Source organism: Ranitomeya imitator, chromosome 3, assembly GCF_032444005.1.
Source record: "Ranitomeya imitator isolate aRanImi1 chromosome 3, aRanImi1.pri, whole genome shotgun sequence".
NCBI classification, from domain to species: Eukaryota; Metazoa; Chordata; class Amphibia; order Anura; family Dendrobatidae; genus Ranitomeya; species Ranitomeya imitator.
This window is the reverse complement of record NC_091284.1, coordinates 175,099,343-175,121,740: the sequence shown is the minus strand read 5'-3', so window position 1 is coordinate 175,121,740 and position 22,398 is coordinate 175,099,343. Positions and strand designations below refer to the sequence as shown.

At 41.7% G+C, this 22,398-nt stretch overlaps 1 protein-coding gene across 2 annotated transcripts in view; it reads right to left on the bottom strand.

Moving 5' to 3' along the window:
* SRPX (sushi repeat containing protein X-linked) overlaps window positions 1-22,398 on the bottom strand; it is a 190,032-nt gene that overhangs the window by 40,193 nt on the left and 127,441 nt on the right. For both annotated transcript variants that reach the window (XM_069761620.1, XM_069761621.1), the window contains 2 exons: window positions 8,332-8,458; window positions 251-372 (listed from right to left, as the gene is read on the bottom strand). In XM_069761620.1, coding sequence (XP_069617721.1) covers window positions 251-372; window positions 8,332-8,458 — 249 coding nt within the window. The remainder of the gene's footprint in view (window positions 1-250; window positions 373-8,331; window positions 8,459-22,398) is intronic.

The window sequence follows — 22,398 nt, the reverse complement described above, 5'->3', positions numbered from 1 at the left end:
GTAGTATGGTTCCATGATGCACCATAAGGTGGCACATACACTGTAATATAGAGCTGTATGAATATTAGGTGTAGCCGTACAAATTATGTACAGATATCTCCACCACATGCATAAAGTTGTAACAGAAAAGCAACATTTGTAAGTTCGCAACAATAATTCCTATACATTGGCCCACAAAGAGCTTCTTATTTGAATTTTTAATAGTTCTTTCTAAAAAATCATGATCTAGTGCAATCATTGTCATACATACCTCTGACTTTCACAGTAAATTTACATGATGCCTTGTTCTCAGCTCTATCGTAGACAGTGTATTGGATTTTATGATCTCCCTCTGGGAAGTCAGATCCGGATGGAAGTCCTTTTAATATGACACTAAAAAAAAACTTTGATGTGATTAACTTATCCATCATACTCAACATTACTGCATTGGTGAAATGTATTTCTACTCACAAAATATGACAAAGGCTCTTACCTGACTCAAAGATACTTTGCCAGATATAATTAATATATAAAAAATATTCAATTTTAGTAGAATAAACTATGAATTAATAGACTGGTCTTAGGTAATAGAAGATGACAGCAACATAGCACTTTTGCTTCCCACTTACTTGTCTGAGAAAGGACTAGAGTATACCCTAAACCTGGGTGAAAATGTCACGTCAGCACTAGAGATGATCGAATCTATCAAAATTCAAATTCACTAAGTTCCATTAATTTTTCAAACTAATTTGATTTGTAGCGAATTACAGTCTCTAATTGCCCTGAAAAAACATGAGTAAAACTCTCCGGTCTTTTAGGAATGTATCCAACCCCTTTCAAGCTCTTTAACACAAACATAGCATTAGTAATATCAGAGTGACTTCATAAAGGAAACTGATGGTGACCTCGTAGTTATTAACAGCTCATTTAATAACAAAGTGCACTGCCAGACTTTTTATGCTTTTCAAGTTAAATATGGTCCAAAAATAATCCCTCTTTGTCTTTTGTGATTGGGCAGACTATTCTGTGTAGAAAAACAGAATTGAATAGAATAGAAATTGACATTGTTGCTATCAAAGGTAACATCATTCTGCTGTGACTATGAAGAGTGATGTGATATACAGTGGGTACTGAAAAAAATTTTTTCACTCTTTGTTTCATTGCAGCCATGTGGTAAATTTAAAAAAGTTCATTTTTTTCCTCATTAATGTATACTCTGCACCCCATCTTGACTGAAAAAAACAGAAATGTAGAAATTTTTGCAAATTTAATATAAAAGAAAAAAACTGAAATATCACATGGTTATAAGTATTCAGACTCTTTGCTCAGACACTCATATTTAAGTCACATGCTGTCCATTAACTTGTGATCCTCCTTGAGATGGTTTCACTCCTTCATTGGAGGCCAGCTGTGTTTAATTAAACTGATAGGACTTGATTTGGAAAAGCACACACCTGTCTATATAAGACCTCACAGCTTACAGTGCATATCAGACCAAATGAGAATGATGAGGTCAAAGGAACTGGCCAAGGAGCTCAGAGACAGAATTGTGGCAAGGCACAGATCTGGCCAAGGTTATAACAAAATTTCTGCAGTGCTCAAGGTTAATCCTTAAATGGAAGAAGTTTGTGACCACAATAAGTCTTCCTATACCTGGCCATCCAGCCAAACTAAGCAATCGTGGGAGAAGAGCCTTGGTGAGGGAGGTAAAGAAGAACCCCAAGATCACTGTGGCTGAGCTCCAGAGATGCATTAGGTAGATGGGAGAAAGTTCCACAAAGTCAACTATCACTGCAGCCCTCCACCAGTCGGGCCTTTATGGTAGAGTGGCCCAATGGAAGCCTCTCCTCAGTGCAAGACATATGAAAGCCCGCATAGTTTGCTAAAAAAAACACATGAAGGACCCAGACTATGAGAAATAAGATTCTTTGGTCTGATGAGATGAAGATAGACCTCTTTGGTGATAATTCTAAGCAGTATGTGTGGAGAAAACCAGGCACTGCTAATCACCTACCCAATACAATCCCAACAGTGAAACATGGTGGTGACAGCATCATGCTATGGGGGTGTTTTTCAGCTGCAGGGCCAGGACGACTGGTTGTCATTGAAGGAAACATGAATGCGGTCAAGTATAGAGATATCCTGGATGAAAACCTCTCTCAGAGTGCTCTGGACCTCAGACTTGGCCAAAGGTTCACCTTCCAACAAGACAATGACCCTAAGCACACAACTAAAATAACAAAGGAGAAGCTTCCGAACAACTCTGTGACCATACAACACAATATCACCGGCGCTCGACACCTCAGCCCACTACATAAATAGGATGTAATAACCCAGCTGCTGGTGGCCTCAGAATCTGTGCCAATTCTGTAAAAAACAAATCAATATACTAACAGTTGGCACCGCGCTTAGGTTATTCAAATAATCCAGGTGACCTAAGCCTGGCCACCCCACGATCACCCCAATTACGCTGGTCAGGAACAGCGTGTATCGCAATAAACAAACAATGTGCTAAAAGTTGTCCTGGTAAAATGCTGCCACTATGCCCCCTAACATGTGGAAGCACTATAATCCCAAATGGTGAGAAATGACCGCACATATAATGGCCAGAACCGCAAGAGAAAGGTAGATCTCTTACCGTGTGCTGCAATGGTATGCGTGCCCCGCTGATACTAGTGGATGTGTGATGATCTGCCGATGTCTGGGTGGATCGGGAGGCACAGTCGGTCTGTTGGCGGTGACCAGAGGATGGATACGGCGGGGTATGGGCAGGCGAGGGCGGTATGGAGTACCGCTAATGAGTGCAGAGCCAGGGAACGTCCCGGCCGGCGGCGTCCCTGGTTGTACTGAGAATCAAAGATGGCCGACGCTGACTAGCAGCGTGTGACGTCACAACCCTGATGAAGAAGGGCGTTTTCCCTTTGAAACGCGTCGGTTAGCTTTTTGTCCTTAGGAGCCTCCGTAGGCCTGTGACGTCACACGCTGCTAGTCAGCGTCGGCCATCTTTGATTCTCAGTACAACCAGGGACGCCGCCGGCCGGGACGTTCCCTGGCTCTGCACTCATTAGCGGTACTCCATACCGCCCTCGCCTGCCCATACCCCGCCGTATCCATCCTCTGGTCACCGCCAACAGACCGACTGTGCCTCCCGATCCACCCAGACATCGGCAGATCATCACACATCCACTAGTATCAGCGGGGCATGCATACCATTGCAGCACACGGTAAGAGATCTACCTTTCTCTTGCGGTTCTGGCCATTATATGTGCGGTCATTTCTCACCATTTGGGGTTATAGTACTTCCACATGTTAGGGGGCATAGTGGCAGCATTTTACCAGGACAACTTTTAGCACATTGTTTGTTCATTGCGATACACACTGTTCCTTACCAGCGTAATTGGGGTGATCATGCCCCGATGGCCAGGCTTAGGTCACCTGGATTATTTGAATAACCTAAGTGCAGTGCCAACTGTTAGTATAACTCTGTGACCATTCTTGACTGGCCCAGCCATAGCCCTGACCTAAAGCCAATAGAGCATTTCTGGAGAGATCTGAAAATGGCTGTCCACCAACGTTCACCATCCAACCTGACAGAACTGGAGAGGATCTGCAAGGAAGAATGGCAGAAGATCCCCAAATCCAGGTGTAAAAAACTTGTTGCATCATTCCCAAGAAGACTCATGGCTGTACTAGTTTAAAGGGGTGCTTCTACTCAATACTAAGCAAAGGGTCTAAATACTTATGAACATGTGATCTTTCAGTTTTTCTTTTTCAGTTTGTCTGATTTTTTCAGACAAGGTGGGGTGCAGAGTACATGGCTGCAATGAAACAAAAAGTGACAAATTTAAAGGGGTCTGAAAACTTTCTGTACCCACTGTATATTCCATAATACCCTCCCCTTTCCTCTTGCTAATACTCTTGCCAAAAGTAAACGAGGCAAATTGTGACCTGTGTGAGGGGCAGCCAGGGCCGTAGTCATGGCCCACATACAGTAGGTGTCTGCTTAAACGCACCCTGGCTGCCCGCATCACATATATACAGTCCCACTGACTCACTTGCCTGGTTCTCCGAATCCTCCCTGGGTTGCAGGAAAACTTCTTCATCTGATTTAGTACATAAAAAGACAGAGTCCGGTTCCAACTTTAAACATAGAACTTTACTTGTTTTCATACGTAGCACGTCCATTTCAGTTACAGCATCAACCTTAGGTTCCACACAGCATGTATCCTTCGCTTTCCCTGTGCTTTTCCCTGCATCCTTCAGGGTGTTCCCGGGATGTCCCGTCCTGCACGGTATCGCAGCGTCCTCCCTGTCCAGTTTAACTACCTTTAGGAGTTCCCTCGTCTATTTTGCACAGACATAAGGGCATCTGCCCAAGTAGTAAGCTGCAACATTTTCAGAACGACCTGTGTTACTGTCTTGCTGTGACTCCTGCAGTAGCCTCTGCTCTCGCCACTGCTGTTACTGCCATCTGCTGTCTCTGCTTCTGTCTATGCTCTATGTCTCTGTTGCTGTCTCTGATGCTGTCTCTGCTGCTGGCCCCTGGATGGCTGGGCTATTTTCCTTAAATGTTACGGAGTCCAGCCACCCTGCACAAGCTCCCTGGCCCTTCTGCCCCAAAACAGGAATACCCTCTATCCTATACACGGTTGGCTCCTCCTAAACTAACTATATAACCTGATGTACCCTTATCTAGTGTCATAACTGGGGTACTGTACTTTCCCTAACAACATAGTACGTTTAGCAGCACTGTATACAGCATAAATACACATTTTTTAACGACATTACAAAGTAGCAAAATAAATACATTTAACCAAGACGTGCTTGGGCCACAAGACCGTTTTGATGACCCCCTTACACTTACTGTACGTATAGTTGTACTAAAGCTGGTGCGACTGGTAGTGGTGCTTAAGTGGCTATTAGCACCACCCATATTCTTATCCATAGTATGCTTTTAAATCTTTTACATCACCCTCTTCATTACCATTGCCAGACTCATTGCCAGTTATTGCAAACGCTTGATTACAGTTGTTGCTGCTTAGGGTGGCCCAACCAATTATTAATACATCAACAAAAGAACATAATAGTGGATAACCATAAAATACTGTAGCAAGATTTTATTGGAACATTCGTAAAAACAATATAATAAAGGGATGTAAAAAGTGGGGATAGAATTATGCAAAAATAATGAGACCACCACAGAGGTAAATGGATTGTAATGCTGTCAAATATACATAAATTTTACAATGGATGCATGCAAGTACATATCATTCGCTGAACTTGTTATATTGTGACAAAAATTGCAATTGAGTCCAAGAGGACTTCTCAACATGTAATTTACGCCACTTTTTTCGGTGTCCGGGTGTCCGGGTTTGGCTACTGAACCCGCTGGTCCCGAACATCCAGGGGTTCGCCCATCACTAGTTATAGACACTAATCTCTGGTATTTTGATAAATCTACTGTATGTTATAGACTGTAAGACTGGTGGGTGTGAACCCACTGCGCCACTGGCTGGGCTTACTCTGGAGGGGCGTAACTAAGGCTACGTTCACACTAGCGTTGTGCGCCGCTGCGTCGGCGACGCGACACACAACGCACCAAAAAACGCGTGCAAACGCACGCAAAAACGCTGCGTTTTTCGACGCGTGCGTCGTTTTTTGACGAAAATCGGACGCAAGAAAAATGCAACTTGTTGCGTTTTCTTGGTCCGACGCTAGCATCAAAAAAGACGCACGTGTCGGAAAACGCAACAAGCAAAAACACATGCATCCCCCATGTTAAACATAGGGGCGCATGACGCGTGCGTCGCCGCTGCGTCGCCCGACGCTAGCGCGACGCACACTAGCCGAACGCTAGTGTGAACGTAGCCTTAGTGTCTACCAGGTTTCTGAAGGTGGGATAGGCTGGGCTGCTGGTAGACAGCATGTACCACACCAGGGCACTTCTCGGGACTTCAGCAGCTGACCAGAGGGTAAAAGGCGTGGGTACGAGATACAGAAAGGCGAAACAAAAGCATAGTCAGATGATCTGAGGTTGGCTTCACAGAACAAAGCCAGAGTCATGGACAGAGAAGTCAAACACAGCTGGTTAACAGGCTGCTGATAACGGGAGACAGAGTATGGAGATATGCTTAATCAAGGTACTAACAGGCTAGGAACCAATATTCGGGCAGTAGTGGGAGGAGCTGCCTAATATAGACCCTGCTGGTACGGGATAGGCCAGGGAACCAAATCTTTGCAGGACACAGCAGGGGTAAATTCCTGCAGAGACCATCCAGGCCCCCTAAAAGAAGATGGAAGCCACATGCTGATGCAGCAGTGCTGGGGAATTCCGCAAAAGGCAAACTCAGTAAGCTGGCTAGACACGTAGAGAAGTCACGCGGTAACCATGGTGAGTAGGGCAGCAGTCAGAAGGCATGCACGTTACCACCGTGACATAGACAGATACATGGACTCATTTAAAGAGATTAATTTCCTAGCAGACTGTATGACTGCTAATTATGCAACTTAAACCAAAAATATGGGCCAACATGCCTGCTAGTACAAGTGCAATATGCAGATACAGGTCCTTCTCAAAAAATTAGCATATAGTGTTAAATTTCATTATTTACCATAATGTAATGATTACAATTAAACTTTCATATATTATAGGTTCATTATCCACCAACTGAAATTTGTCAGGTCTTTTATTGTTTTAATACTGATGATTTTGGCATACAACTCCTGATAACCCAAAAAACCTGTCTCAATAAATTAGCATATCAAGAAAAGGTTCTCTAAACGACCTATTACCCTAATCTTCTGAATCAACTAATTAACTCTAAACACATGCAAAAGATACCTGAGGCTTTTATAAACTCCCTGCCTGGTTCATTACTCAAAACCCCCATCATGGGTAAGACTAGCGACCTGACAGATGTCAAGAAGGCCATCATTGACACCCTCAAGCAAGAGGGTAAGACCCAGAAAGAAATTTCTCAACAAATAGGCTGTTCCCAGAGTGCTGTATCAAGGCACCTCAATGGTAAGTCTGTTGGAAGGAAACAATGTGGCAGAAAACGCTGTACAACGAGAAGAGGAGACCGGACCCTGAGGAAGATTGTGGAGAAGTGGAAACATCCAGAGCCACCGTGCACAGGCGTGTGCAGGAAATGGGCTACAGGTGCCGCATTCCCCAGGTAAAGCCACTTTTGAACCATAAACAGCGGCAGAGGCGCCTGACCTGGGCTACAGAGAAGCAGCACTGGACTGTTGCTAAGTGGTCCCAAGTACTTTTTTCTGATGAAAGCAAATTTTGCATGTCATTCGGAAATCAAGGTGCCAGAGTCTGGAGGAAGACTGGGGAGAAGTAAATGCCAAAATGCCTGAAGTCCAGTGTCAAGTACCCACAGTCAGTGATGGTGTGGGGTGCCATGTCAGCTGCTGGTGTTGGTCCACTGTGTTTCATCAAGGGCAGGGTCAATGCAGCTAGCTATCAGGAGATTTTGGAGCACTTCATGCTTCCATCGGCTGAAATGCTTTATGGAGATGAAGATTTCATTTTTCAGCACGACCTGGCACCTGCTCACAGTGCCAAAACCACTGGTAAATGGTTTACTGACCATGGTATTACTGTGCTCAATTGGCCTGCCAACTCTCCTGACCTGAACCCCATAGAGAATCTGTGGGATATTGTGAAGAGAAAGTTGAGAGACGCAAGACCCAACACTCTGGATGAGCTTAAGGCCGCTATTGAAGCATCCTGGGCCTCCATAACATCTCAGCAGTGTCACAGGCTGATTGCCTCCATGCCACGCCGCATTGAAGCAGTAATTTCTGCCAAAGGATTCCCGACCAAGTATTGAGTGCATAACTGAACATTATTATTTGATGGTTTTTTTGTTTGTTATTAAAAAACACTTTTATTTGATTGGATGGGTGAAATATGCTAATTTATTGAGACAGGTTTTTTGGGTTATCAGGAGTTGTATGCCAAAATCATCAGTATTAAAACAATAAAAGACCTGACAAATTTCAGTTGGTGGATAATGAATCTATAATATATGAAAGTTTAATTGTAATCATTACATTATGGTAAATAATGAAATTTAACACTATATGCTAATTTTTTGAGAAGGACCTGTACACATCCACACCAACGACACAACAAACAAATATACTATAGGATAAAGCAATGCATGGAAACTGTACACTAAGTAAGTAGTAACACATATAAAAAATACAGGGTACTTAGTTAACTTTTTTTCATTAAAAAGGTGGAAACACTATCCCACAGCAACAAGATGTCCCCACTCCCTACTCTAGTGCCAGAAGGCCTCAAAAAAGACAGAGGCAGAGCTGGATACAACTTACTCTGTTAAGATTCCATCTGCTGTGTCTCGTCCTTCAGGAGTGTCCCAGAAGATTCTCGCAGTAAGCTTATTTGGCTCTGCAACTTTCTCCTTTACACTTGGACATTGAATCCTTGGAGGCTCCAAATCTAGAAACATAATATCCACAGAAGTAATATATTATAATCAAGGCTGGATAGTACATTGACATAGTGTGGCAAGTATTTTGACCACCACCCCTCTAGCCCAAGAACCCTTAGCCCTACCTCACTCCGACAAGTCTAGTATTGAGCTTCCTTTTTTTTCCCTACCCATGTATTCTAGTTTTAAAAAATACTGATACAATTTTAGTTGCTGTTTGATCCTGCTTTTAGCAAAACATTCTTCTTAAATTTTAAAAAATAAAAAGTTATGCTTTGTTATAATTCTTTTATTTTTATTTTTTAATGCAACTGTCCTAACCAAGCCCCTAACACTAGCATTAGCCCTGATTTCACTCCAGACTGAAAAAAAAGTATGTAAAAACTTAAAATGTATTATTATGTTAGCATTATTATAACAGGGAACACATTTTTAACTATCCAGCAGATAATTTGTCTTTCCTCTTACAAAATTACAAATAGGAGGAGAGGGAGAGAGCTGGAGGAGAGTGTGGTGCACAGGAGTAGTGTTCATGATTCAACACTATGTTGCTCAGTCTTTGCCATGTTCTCTGCTGCCTATGCAGTCAACGCTCAGCTCCTGAGCCCGCATCATGCATTGGGATCTGACATTGGAAGTACAAGTATATCCAAAGTCGAGAAGGGAGGTTATCAACCAAACCCCCAGATACTGTTACATTAAGATTAAAATAAATGTGTTCATGTAATATAATAGTGATCAAACCTGATAGTATTATTCTTAGGTAGGTGCCCATCCACATCATTATTTCTATTTTTCTATTCCTTTATAGCATTTTGCCAATGCCAGATCTGTAATGACACCAACAGTCGCTGATGGATCTTATTGACAATAGTGGGATTTGTCAGGTTTCTATCATGATGTCATTTTAACATAAAAAATAGTGTTGCATCTTGTTTTCTTATATTTTTTTAGAAATATAATGAATTATTAAACCTTTGAGGGTAATAATTCAGAGCTAAAAGTGAAAATATTGGTATTGTAAAGATTTAGGATAGGCCCTCATGATGTCTTCCATTAGTGGGCTCTATGTGCTCCAATCTGACCCTGTCAGCAATAATAAAGGGCTCAGTTACATACATTTATTTAGCATTTTCTATATTTCGATGAGTACGCACGTGCATTTATAAGGGTATTCCCATCTCCAAGATCTTATTCCAATACGTAGTAGGTGTAATAATAATAACATTCCCCATGTGCTGGGCATTGTAGTAGCTTAGGTATCAATGGTTATGACCACTGATATAATGACAGTTAGTTGTTAGTGGACGTAACCATGGATAACTAAGCTACTGCAATGCCTGCACATGGGGTAAACATAGTGAATCAGAAGAACTATACTACATTTCTAATTGGAGGTATATATTATTGTGATTATTATTAACCCTGCTGTTGTCTTCGGTCAAAAATGACCGACCTTGAACTTCAATATTCTTTAAAATATTCAAGATGCGGCTCTGAAACCCGTGGCCGACCGCCCTATCCTCATTTAAGTCAATCAACAACAAGTTTCAGAACCGCATCTTGAACACCCCCAAAAAATACCAACGCTCAAAATAGGTCTCCCCAAACCGAAGACAACAGCAGGGTTAATATTAATATTATTACATCTACTATAATTGGGATATGATTTTGGAGATAGGAATAACCTTTTAATAGTGTTTCCACTGGTATTTAAATGCTGTTTTAGCAACTTTTTAAAAAAAAAAATTAATTATGCTCTGTGCTTGCAGTTTTTTTCTAATGTTTTTCCCATAGGCTTCTACGGATTTTCACAAACATCAAAATAATATGTATATACAAAGTGACACTGAATGAACAATGCCACTAAAAGTGCCACTGGTGTTTTTTTCAAGCAGTTTAAAACACCAGAAAAAAAAATCTCTGTTGTTAGATTGAGCAGTGCTATTACATTGTACCTCGCTATAGCTGGATGTCGCCCCAAGCCAAGAACTGTTATTAGCTGAATAAATCAATTGAAAGGTTACAACAAATAGGGGGCATGGATCTATTTTTGGATTATTATTACTGTGAAACTCAAACCCCTTCAAGCAATATCATTTCACTTCAAGTTGGCAAACTAAGTGTCATTTGTGACTTTGAGTGGCAAGCAATTTCATGTGTGTGGATTGCTTGCCTTTTTATTACCCATAGGGAATAATAGAGATTACGTGCAACTACGATTTTGAAATGAGATACATAGAATTCCTTGCATGTCCTTATGGGTGAGAAATAGGGCGGTTTGTCATTTTTTTTAATAAATGCATTACAAGTTTGGATTCTGTCTAGATCCATTTTCTATTTCAGAAGTTTTCGGATGGGGAAATATCCCCAGATTCCTCGTTCCAGGACACGGCCACGGACATCGCAGCCACATGACCACGAGGTGCATGGCGAGGCCTAGACCCAAGTGCATGCCTCAGATAGTGCCGATGTATGGTGGGGGGGTGTCCCCGCCGAGACATTTATGGCACATCCCAAGTGTCCGAAGGCTGCGTGGCCCCTCTGAGACCTGCGTCCATCCTGAAGAAGAAGCCCACCTCGTGGAATGAATAGGTGGTTGCGCATGCGCGAGGTCCCGTTCTCGGATAGCTACAAGTCCCAGATGGGACCAGCCCCAATAAAGCGACGACTACGGTTGGTCCTCAGAAATATCTGTGTTTAGATTATATTTCATGATATCTCATTGTGAGCCTGTACTCAGTGCTGCTCTTGTAATATACTCTATGGTGGACTATGTATAAAGGCTAAGAATAATTGAAGCCTAAGCATCCCGGATTGCAATGCGGCTGCATTATGGTCTACATGCCGAAGAAATCTATGATTGGCATCAGCAGAAAACCTTGGATGAGAAGTTTCTTATTAACTGCACAGCTTCATGGCACCATGTTGTGACAACTGTTCAATCCAACTGCATGTATAAACTGCCATCTAGTGGAAATCAGGCAAATATATTCTGCTTCTTTAATTGTAGGCGCCATAAGTAGCCATTACATCTTTTCCTACATCATGCTGCTACTTCATGATAAGTCTAGTGTGGGACAACCATTACACACAGACATGTTGGTACTTTTATAAAATAGCAGAATACCAGGTGCTAGGTGCAACAGGACAGTTTTCCTAAGTTTACAAGAACGGATTTTTTTAAAAAACTAGCCAGAAAAAAGTACTATATTTCATTTATATTTTCATCCTTATGCAATCCGTATTGCCATTTCTTTTTTAAATAATTATTTTTTATTTGGGGATTTTGCAATATAGGGGAAAATAAAATGTAATATACTGTTAGATCAACCGCATGAAAACAAACTTACTGTATATCTTAGAAGAAACAAACAAGAGACTAGGGAAAGATATTCAGAGGAGAAGGAGGAAAGAGAAAAGGGGAATGGAAAAGGTGGACAAAGAAGGGGGCTGGGAAAAGATAAATAGGGAAGGAGGGATAAAGGGAAATACAAGAAAGATCATCCGTATTATATTCATAGTTATAACTTCACAGGTTTTCAATGTATATGTATTGAAATAAAGTCATATCTACATATTTTCTGGCTACAAATAATAATATTTATGTAGAGAGGTTATTCCTGGTTGGGGAGAAGTATTCATTCCAGGAAGACCAGATAGAATAATATTTTTTTAAGAGAGTTGTTTCTTAAAGCAAAAGATTATTCAACAAAATTATGAGAGTTCATTTTTTCTATAATATCTGAAATAGTTGGAACATCAATAGACTTCATTTTAGATGCAATAAGTAGTTACGTTACAGCAAATATATGACTTGGAATATATTTTATCTTCTGGGGGAGCAAGATTGAATTGAGGGAAAGAAGAAATAGTAGAGGAGGGATCTTAGCTGTAGAGTTATTGATTTGATTTAGTTATCGCCATTTTTGCGTCCGTATGGAATTTATTCTTATACATCAATACGGAATAAAATTGACAAGACTAAAAACAATTTCCTACATTAAGAATTGCAAAATATCTATAAGAATTGAATGCCAAACAGATGATCCATATAAGATGCAATTTCTTTTTACGCACCCATAGACTGGACAAGTCGAGTTTTATCTAAAATACGGAAGATGTTAGCGCATGCTGCAATTTTTCTCACGGTCCACGTCAAAACCTAAGGTCAGTTTTTTTTCCACAAATAAAACTAGGACTGAAAATAAGGTCAGGTAAAATGACCCTAACCCCTCATTCACACGTTTTTTATGCATTTATTCTATTCATGGTAGAACACGTACCCATTATAGGTTATGGGGCTGTTCACGTGTCCAGGCTTCTTTGTGGACCGTGTGTTTAAAAAAAAAAAATACAGTGGAGACATGTCCATTTTTGATTGGAGTCATGGATGGAAATGATCTATACAAGCATATGGATCCGCAAAAAAAGACAGACAGCACAAGGATGGTATCAGAGTACAGCCCATGATCAACATTGTAATAAATAGGAGAAACGTTGTCATTTGTTTTTTCTTGCATAAAAATAATTGATGGTAAAAACTGACATCGATCAAACACTGATGACACTCAGACGGGTAAGTAAAAGTCGCTGACGTCTGAGTCCTAAGACTAATGGTGTCTCTCCGGTCCTAATTATTCAGGTTCAGGCATTTACTGGCAGCTTCTATGACATAGCCAGGTGTCGAATCCCAGTTGAACACCAACGTAAACTCAATGAATGTTCAATAACTGATCTGTATCAGGACTAAACTAGATGTCTCTGAGAGACGGAGTTGTATTCCTCGTCAGGGCCGGCGTCAGCACCCGGCACAGCGGGCAAATGCCGGGGCCCTGGGGAGAGAGGGGGGCCCACTCATGCTGTGATAGATACAGCTGGGAGAGCAGAGCAGGAGATAACATGCTCTCTCCGCCTACAAAGTCACTGCTGGCTGCGTTCTCTTAACCCCTATGTGCCAGCTCTGACACAAGCATCTTATCACTCAGTGAGTGCAGCCAGGCAGGCACACATAGGGGTTAAGAGAAGGCAGCCAGCGTGACATTGTTTGTGGGGGGAGAGAGCACGTTCTCTGCTCTGATCTCCGCCCCTGGTTGGCTGCCGTGCTGCTGAACTTATGAGGCAGATTCAGGAGGAGCTCCTAGTCCTACCAGTGCATGAGTGAGTGGTGCTGCTATATACTATGTGGGCTGCGCTGCTATATACTACGTGGGCTGCTATATGCTACGTGGGCTGCTATATACTACATGGGCTGCTATATACTACGTGGGCAGTGTTATATACTACATGGCTGTGTTTATATGCGATCATGAATCGGGGTATGTGTTAAAGGGGGGGCCCACTGAGACTCTTTCGCCCGGGGCCCTCAAAAACCTGGAGCCGGCCCTGTTCCTCGTGCACATCTGGCTTTACACTCTTTACCGAGCATATATCAGGAAGCAGGACAGAATACCTAATTAACCTTGAGAAAGCAAAATGCGAAACGTGTGCCAGGGTAGAAGAGCCCTGCAAGTGCAGATTTTCTTGGGATGCTTGATTTAATGTCCCTTATATCTCTCCAGATCCCAGAGCATAACAAATGTGCAATGTTAAAAAAAAATACTCACATAACCATTAAAGCATCCGGCCACTCCATTCCTCACCGTCGCCCATCTTCTAATTCCCCCTGGCCTCCTCACACTAGGCTGGGACTCCTGGCTCTGATGACACCGGGAGGGTTCTGCACAAGCATGCATGGGCACAATGTCATGTTGTGCCGATATGCACCGTGAAGTTGCGCTGTGTGGCGCATTACCATCCCATAGTTCATAATATAAGAAGTATTGTCCTAGCAGGAGAAGGATGATTATTTCAGTGCTGGCGGCAGTAATAAGATGTGATGAGGAAGGGCTGGGCGACGATGAGGAACCGAGGGACCGGAGGGGCGGGTATGAGGGTTTTTTGTATAACGTTTTGAAGACCCTTTTCAGTTTACAAAATGGCGACCAGCAGCTGACACTTTGTTGAATCCGCTTGGAAGCGAATGACAAAAAAAAAATCACATTTTGTCCAGTGCAGATTTTTGGAATATTCAAGTAGAATTTAACTCCCCTTGAATTCATTACCTCATCTCTAGTAAGAAGTGCACTTCATACTCACTTGCGAGAAACTCGGATGAGTCTCGCATGTTAATCCCCGACGCTGCTGCCGGCACTCAGATCGGAGCGTGCGGCCGCATAGGAATACATGGAGCCGCACGCTCCGCTCCTCTGTGGCAGGTGCAGTGTCGGGTATTGCCGTGCAACACTCATCCAAGTTTCTCACAAGTGAGTATGAGCCCTTATACTGTGAAATTGCTTCCTTAATTTAATTCTTTTTGTTATCAACCTTAGTTGTTTTAATGGTTTTTCAAGAGAATATTAACTTTTTATGTAACTATTTGGTGGTCTATGGTTATGCCATTGGTAGTTTTTGTAGGTAATGTATTGTAAAGGAGTACTCCCGTCTATAACAGATTGCACGTCCCATTCCATATGTATGTATACAGTATATGTTACAAGGAAGAGAGTAGTGGGCACCGCATAGATAAATCGGGGATCAACCATATGCATATATATGAACAGTATAAATAGAACAAAAAAAGATATGCATACAACTGGGATTAATCTCAAAATATATACAGTGGGGCAAAAAAGTATTTAGTCAGTCAGCAATAGTGCAAGTTCCACCACTTAAAAAGATGAGAGGCGTCTGTAATTTACATCATAGGTAGACCTCAACTATGGGAGACAAACTGAGAAAAAAAAATCCAGAAAATCACATTGTCTGTTTTTTTATCATTTTTTTTGCATATTATGGTGGAAAATAAGTATTTGGTCAGAAACAAACAATCAAGATTTCTGGCTCTCACAGACCTGTAACTTCTTCTTTAAGAGTCTCCTCTTTCCTCCACTCATTACCTGTAGTAATGGCACCTGTTTAAACTTGTTATCAGTATAAAAAGACACCTGTGCACACCCTCAAACAGTCTGACTCCAAACTCCACTATGGTGAAGACCAAAGAGCTGTCAAAGGACACCAGAAACAAAATTGTAGCCCTGCACCAGGCTGGGAAGACTGAATCTGCAATAGCCAACCAGCTTGGAGTGAAGAAATCAACAGTGGGAGCAATAATTAGAAAATGGAAGACATACAAGACCACTGATAATCTCCCTCGATCTGGGGCTCCACGCAAAATCCCACCCCGTGGGGTCAGAATGATCACAAGAACGGTGAGCAAAAATCCCAGAACCACGCGGGGGGACCTAGTGAATGAACTGCAGAGAGCTGGGACCAATGTAACAAGGCCTACCATAAGTAACACACTACGCCACCATGGACTCAGATCCTGCAGTGCCAGACGTGTCCCACTGCTTAAGCCAGTACATGTCCGGGCCCGTCTGAAGTTTGCTAGAGAGCATTTGGATGATCCAGAGGAGTTTTGGGAGAATGTCCTATGGTCTGATGAAACCAAACTGGAACTGTTTGGTAGAAACACAACTTGTCGTGTTTGGAGGAAAAAAGAATACTGAGTTGCATCTATCAAACACCATACCTACTGTAAAGCATGGTGGTGGAAACATCATGCTTTGGGGCTGTTTTTCTGCAAAGGGGCCAGGACGACTGATCCGGGTACATGAAAGAATGAATGGGGTCATGTATCGTGAGATTTTGAGTGCAAACCTCCTTCCATCAGCAAGGGCATTGAAGATGAAACGTGGCTGGGTCTTTCAACATGACAATGATCCAAAGCACACCGCCAGGGCAACGAAGGAGTGGCTTTGTAAGAAGCATTTCAAGGTCCTGGAGTGGCCTAGCCAGTCTCCAGATCTCAACCCTATAGAAAACCTTTGGAGGGAGTTGAAAGTCCGTGTTGCCAAGCGAAAAGCCAAAAACATCACTGCTCTAGAGGAGATTTGCATGGAGGAATGGGCCAACATACCAACAACAGTGTGTGGCAACCTTGTGAAGACTTACAGAAAACGTTTGACCTCTGTCATTGCCAACAAAGGATATCTTACAAAGTATTGAGATGAAATTTTGTTTCTGACCAAATACTTATTTTCCACCATAATATGCAAATAAAAAGTTAAAAAAACAGACAATGTGATTTTCTGGATTTTTTTTTCTCAGTTTGTCTCCCATAGTTGAGGTCTACCTATGGTGTAAATTACAGACGCCTCTCATCTTTTTAAGTGGTGGAACTTGCACTATTGCTGACTGACTAAATACTTTTTTGCCCCACTGTATATATTGTTTATTATTGATACCAATAGAAAAATACAACAAGGCAAGACATACTATGTTAAAAACATTTAAAAACCAGGAAAAATGGCTGGTGGGCCATACATTCCCCCCAGGCAGATGGAAAAATACAAGAGCACTTTATATTGAATAGATTATCCAGACAATAGATATAAATAATAAACAACCCAAGTCCCCTACCGATCTGCTGCCAGCTATACCAATTAACACCTAAATACAATAGCTATAACCCAGGTGTTGAATACAGATACATCAATATAGGCATATTCACCAGACAGGCTGCGCAAAGATCAGGTCCAAAAAATAGCAAAGGACCCCTCAAGGAAACCTGTAGTCATTACTAAAGCTGTTGGTCTAAAGCCCTAGGAATCTGGATGGTCAAATGAAAATACAGTGACCGATGATCAAGTGCTAACCATGGGGGGAAGAAAAGGCCAAAGCCCCACGTGTACCATCAGGGGAAGTGTGGGGAATGTCATCCAGCCCTGTCTTATATACACATAAGTAATCAAATAAAGTAATTATCACCTGTGGGTATGCAGTGGCGTGCAGCTTTCACTGCGTGTTTTCAGAAGAAACTACTTCCGGTTCAGTAGGTTCACAGATTCGCACCTGCGCAGTAATTATCACCTGTGTGGATGCAGCGAGTGCAGCTTTACAGCATACTCTGAAAGGAAACAGCCTCCGATACAAAAATTTGCGCCTGCGCAGGAGGCTACCAAAATACCGGGACCGCGTAGAGACACCAGCAGTCTCGGCGCGGAGATTTCTATGGTTACAGGTGATGCTCTATATATTTATCACCAAAGAGTTATCAAGGATAAACAAGTCCTTAGTGTTCTTAAGGTAGACGCAGGCAGAGCAAGTGTGGCCTACCGAATTGTAAAATCTAACTGACATTGTTCCAAGCTAATTTGTTTCCTATACAAATGCACGCAAATGCGAATAGGCTATTTCAGTCAGAGCTGCCAGAGCTACGTCAGTGTGAGGATTCTCATGGTGGCATGATGATCTATATATATAATTGTCTAAGGGTTTTTCCGTCTGTCTGTCTGTCTGTCTTTCTGTCTGTCTGTCTGTCTGTCTGTCTGTCCTGGCGGCCTCGACCAATCAGAGACGGGCACAGTATAGACGTAGAAATCTCGCGTCTCTGATTGGTCGAGGCCGCTAGGCCTCGACCAATCAGCGACGGGACAGCGACGATGATGTCATAAAGGACGTAGAAATCCCGCGTTTCTGATTCAGCTACGGGCACAGTATAAACGTAGATGTCATAATGGTTGCCATGGCGACGATGATGTCATAAAGGTTGCCTCAACCAATCAGTGATGGGCACAGTCTGCCGCAAATTCTGGAATCATCATTGTCCATATACTACGGAGACATGCATATTCTAGAATACCCGATGCGTTAGAATCGGGCCACAATCTAGTATTAAATAATCACACACTATTATCACAGAGAAGATATAAACAAAACATTATATCTAAATTCGTATGATATATTTATTACTTTTTTCAGAGTGATAAAACCGAAGAGCTTCTCAAAGAATACCCACAAACTCCCATAGAATAACACAAGTATAGATACAGTAGATCAAAGTCTAGGTCAGAATACTAAATTACTCATACATGTCATTTAACATTTTATTGATAATCTATACAATCATTGAGTAGTCTAATCGAAACCCTGATTGGGATACATATAAGATAATATTTTTTGGACCTGATCTTTGCGCAGTCTGTCTGGATAATCTATTCAATATAAAGTGCTCTTGTATTTTTCCATCTGCCTGGGGGGAATGCATGGCCCACCAGCCATTTTTCCTGTTTTTTTAAATGTTTTTAACATAGTATGTCTTGCCTTGTTGTGTTTTTGTATTGGTATCAATAATAATATATATATTTTTTGAGGTTGATCCCAGTTGTATGAATATCTTTTTTGCTCTATGTATACAGTAGTAGCAAAAAGTAACTTACTGCCTGGGATCTTGAGTTTTTTGTATGAAATTTTTTGTGTTGTTCCAATACACAAAGGAAATAAACATTTGTATCACAAAACATCTACCGGCAATTGCAATAATTTTCTGGGAGAAATACTTTTTTTCTGGAACAATTTCAAGGGTGCCAACACTTTCAGCTATGACTGTATAAGTAAATATGTAGTCGCCACCCTGTATGATTAAGAATGCATGCAGGATTGCTAACCATTCAATCCATAAAAAATGTTTCCAATGTCTTTGAAATAAATGTAAACCTCAATGATTTTTTGAGGCTGATTGTCCTTGTGCATCATAATTGTATTTTATCATTTACAATTATTGATCCTGTTAAAAATGTCATGTCAGTATATTCAGCTATGGTGGTATGTTAAGTATAATCTGTACTATTTATTATAGTTTTCTAATTTGTCCGTAAAAAAATGTTGCCTGTACAAATTGTCCAGAAAATGGAAATATTCTGTTTACCAATCCTGTGAATGAAAAATGATGAGTGTTATAAAATTTCTCATTCGGATATTTTTGTGTCTTTTTTGGGGATACTTGTGGCTTCAGTTTTACGTTACTGTCATTTTCTGCCTTTTTTTTGCTGATATTGCACTATTTAGGTGGGAAAAGTGGCATCTGTGTTTCTCATTTTTTATTTTATTTATGACCACAAAATACCACTAAAAACATTTAAAAATGTGTCCCCATTCTGTAAAAAATATCTGTATATATTGGACTTGGTTTCTTATGGGGCAGGGCTAGGAACAACGATTTGGATTGAAAGTAGCATTTTATTTATTTACCGTACTTTACTTTACCGTTCTTTCATTTATTTTACACAATTTTACATAAAAGACCTACGGGAGAGGCTTTTTAAATATTGAAATCTTTTCATTTTCATCTTATTTCCTTTGCAGCTGGTGCTGGATTATTATCCTCAGTTACAAGGAAAATGCAACATCCTGATGTGTAGCTGCGCTCCTATACAGTGACATTTTAGAACGCCAGTGCAGAATATGAGTGTGACCGCTGGGAAGCTTAAAAAGACTGTAGGCAGCCTGGAAACAGTAACATAAATAGTAACCATTGTTTTACTTTTTTTCCGTAAATCAATAGAACCCATGAAAATAAGCAACATTGTATTATATGCTATCAGAGGAATCTTCTTTTTTTTCCTCTTGAATTGATCCTTCATTTTCAATTCATGGGAAAAATCTGTATTCAGTGTGTAAAGATTTAACCCTTTTTACTGAGATAGGATATGACAGTTGGTGCCTTTAAAATCCTATGGGGAGGGGAAAGAGGATGAGGTCACAAGTCTCAGAACTTTATGAGCACCAACAGTCACCTTTTCCAGGTTTACCGAGATAGAGAGGAGCCAGAAGACCACAGTGTCTGGTTTCTCCTACTCCTCCACTGATTAGAAGCACTTCACCTTCTTATTAAACGGTATTAATTTCTGTTGGCAGTGCAGGGATTAATCTGCTCAGTTGAGAGCTCCTGGAGCATTAAGGTTCAGCTGTGCACTGTTAGCCACACCCATCTCCTATATAATCTGGGCCCTGGCTAGCACTCATTGTCAGAGGTAGCTTATGCTGCATGGCTGAAGGTTGTTAGTGGTTATAATTGAAGAAGGCGTTTAATGGAGTTATCTGTGACTGTAGGTTTTGAGTCTGTGAGGATTTCTTCTACTACGTTGGATTAACCCCATCCTCCACTCCCCAGTGTATTCCTCTGTATTATATATGAGTATTTTTGTATGTTTGGTAATTTTCGCTACCCGTTCATATTTCCTTGTTAGTCTGGTTTGGTATACTATACTTCTACTCCCCTCTTCCCTGGGTGGGGCAAGGGTACAGACTGAGGGCAAATTCAGGAGCTAAGGCAAGGTATGTGGCCCTGGCATCTTCACCATCAGAAGTAATCCAGGGAGCTAGGCAAGCTAGGGTACCCCCTAGCGTTAGGGACTGGGAAAGATCCCCTGATCACGGGAAAGAGTTGTGATGCATCTCTTATTTCAGTAATGGGAAAATCTGTCTTCACTGAAGACAGATTTGTTGGGAAAAATTTAAGGTTTTTTTTAAGGCTATGGGCTCACAATGAGCTTTTGGTGAGTTTCTGATGCTGCGTATTTTCAATGCGTTAAAAACGCAGTGTTTTACCGTGCCAGCAAAGTGGATGGGAACTACAGAAATCTCCTGCCTATTATCGTTCTTTTTTACTCAACGTAAATTGATCTGGAGTGCGTATCTCAAAGCCACATTTTCTTTGTGGGTACTCTAAATTTTCTGTGCACATTTTCCCCATAAACATGCATTAGATGCAGTTAAAGAATGCACATGCATTTTTAGTGCATTTCCATGTGTCAATGCATAAAAAATGCATCTATTCCGCACACGGCTCTATCAATAAAGTTTTGTCAAAGCCAAATACCAGGAAGTATAAAAACCAAAGTAGATGTTGTTTACAGCATGACATGCCAAGAAGAGACAAAAAATGCAGTGTCAAAAATGCAATAAAAACACATGTAAACAAACACACTCAAATACACAAGAAAAAAAGCAATTTATGTACCGTTTATATACTCGAGTATAAGCCGATCCCCCTAATTTTGCCACAAAAAACTGGGAAAACGTAATGACTCGAGTATAAGCCTAGGGTGGGAAATGCAGCAGCTACCGGTAAATTTCAGAAGTAAAAATAGATACCAATAAAAGTAAAATTAATTGAGACATCAGTAGGTTAAGTGTTTTTGAATATCCATATTGAATCAGGAGCCCCATATAATGCTCCATAAAGTTTGATGGGCCCCATTAAATGCTCCATATTAAAATATGCCCCGTATAATCCTGCATAAAGGGTAATAAGGGCCCTATAAGATGCTCCCTAGAGATATTTGCCCCTTATAGTGCTGCACAAACGTTATGGCCCCATACAGATGCTCCATACAGACACTTGCCCCTTATAGTGCTGCACAAGTGTTATGGCCCCATAAGATGCTCCATACAGATATTTGCCCCATATGCTGTGGCTGTGATAAAAAAAAAAAAATCACATACTCACCTCTTTGTCGCTCAGGCCCCCCGACACTTTCAATATTCACTTCTCCTCGTTCAGCTGCGGCTCAGTCTTCAGCACTGACGTTCAGCAGAGGGCGCGCACTGACCACGTCACCACACCCTCTGACCTGAGCGTCACAGCCAGAGGACGCTGAAGACGGAGCTGCACCGGAACGATGAGAGGTGAATATCGCGCAGCGCTCCCCCTCCCCGTATACTCACCTGCTCCTGGCGCTGCGTCCCTGCAGTCCCTGCTTCTGTCGGCGCTGCATATTCTTCCTGTATTGAGCGGTCACAGTTACCGCTCATTACAGTAATGAATATGCGGCTCCACCTCTATGGGAGGTGGAGCCACATATTCATTACTGTAATGAGCGGTACCATGTGACCGCTCACTACAGGAAGAAGCTGCAGTGCTGGAAGAAGCAGGGACGTGCAGGGACCGCGCCAGTAGTAGGTGAGTATAATTAGACAGCCCCCGCTCCCCCTCCCCTGCCGACCCCTGGGTATGACTCGAGTATAAGCCGTGAGGGGGACTTTCAGCGCCAAAAAATGGGCTGAAAATCTCGGCTTATACTCGAGTATATACGGTAATTTATATAATAGGTGCAGAAAATCT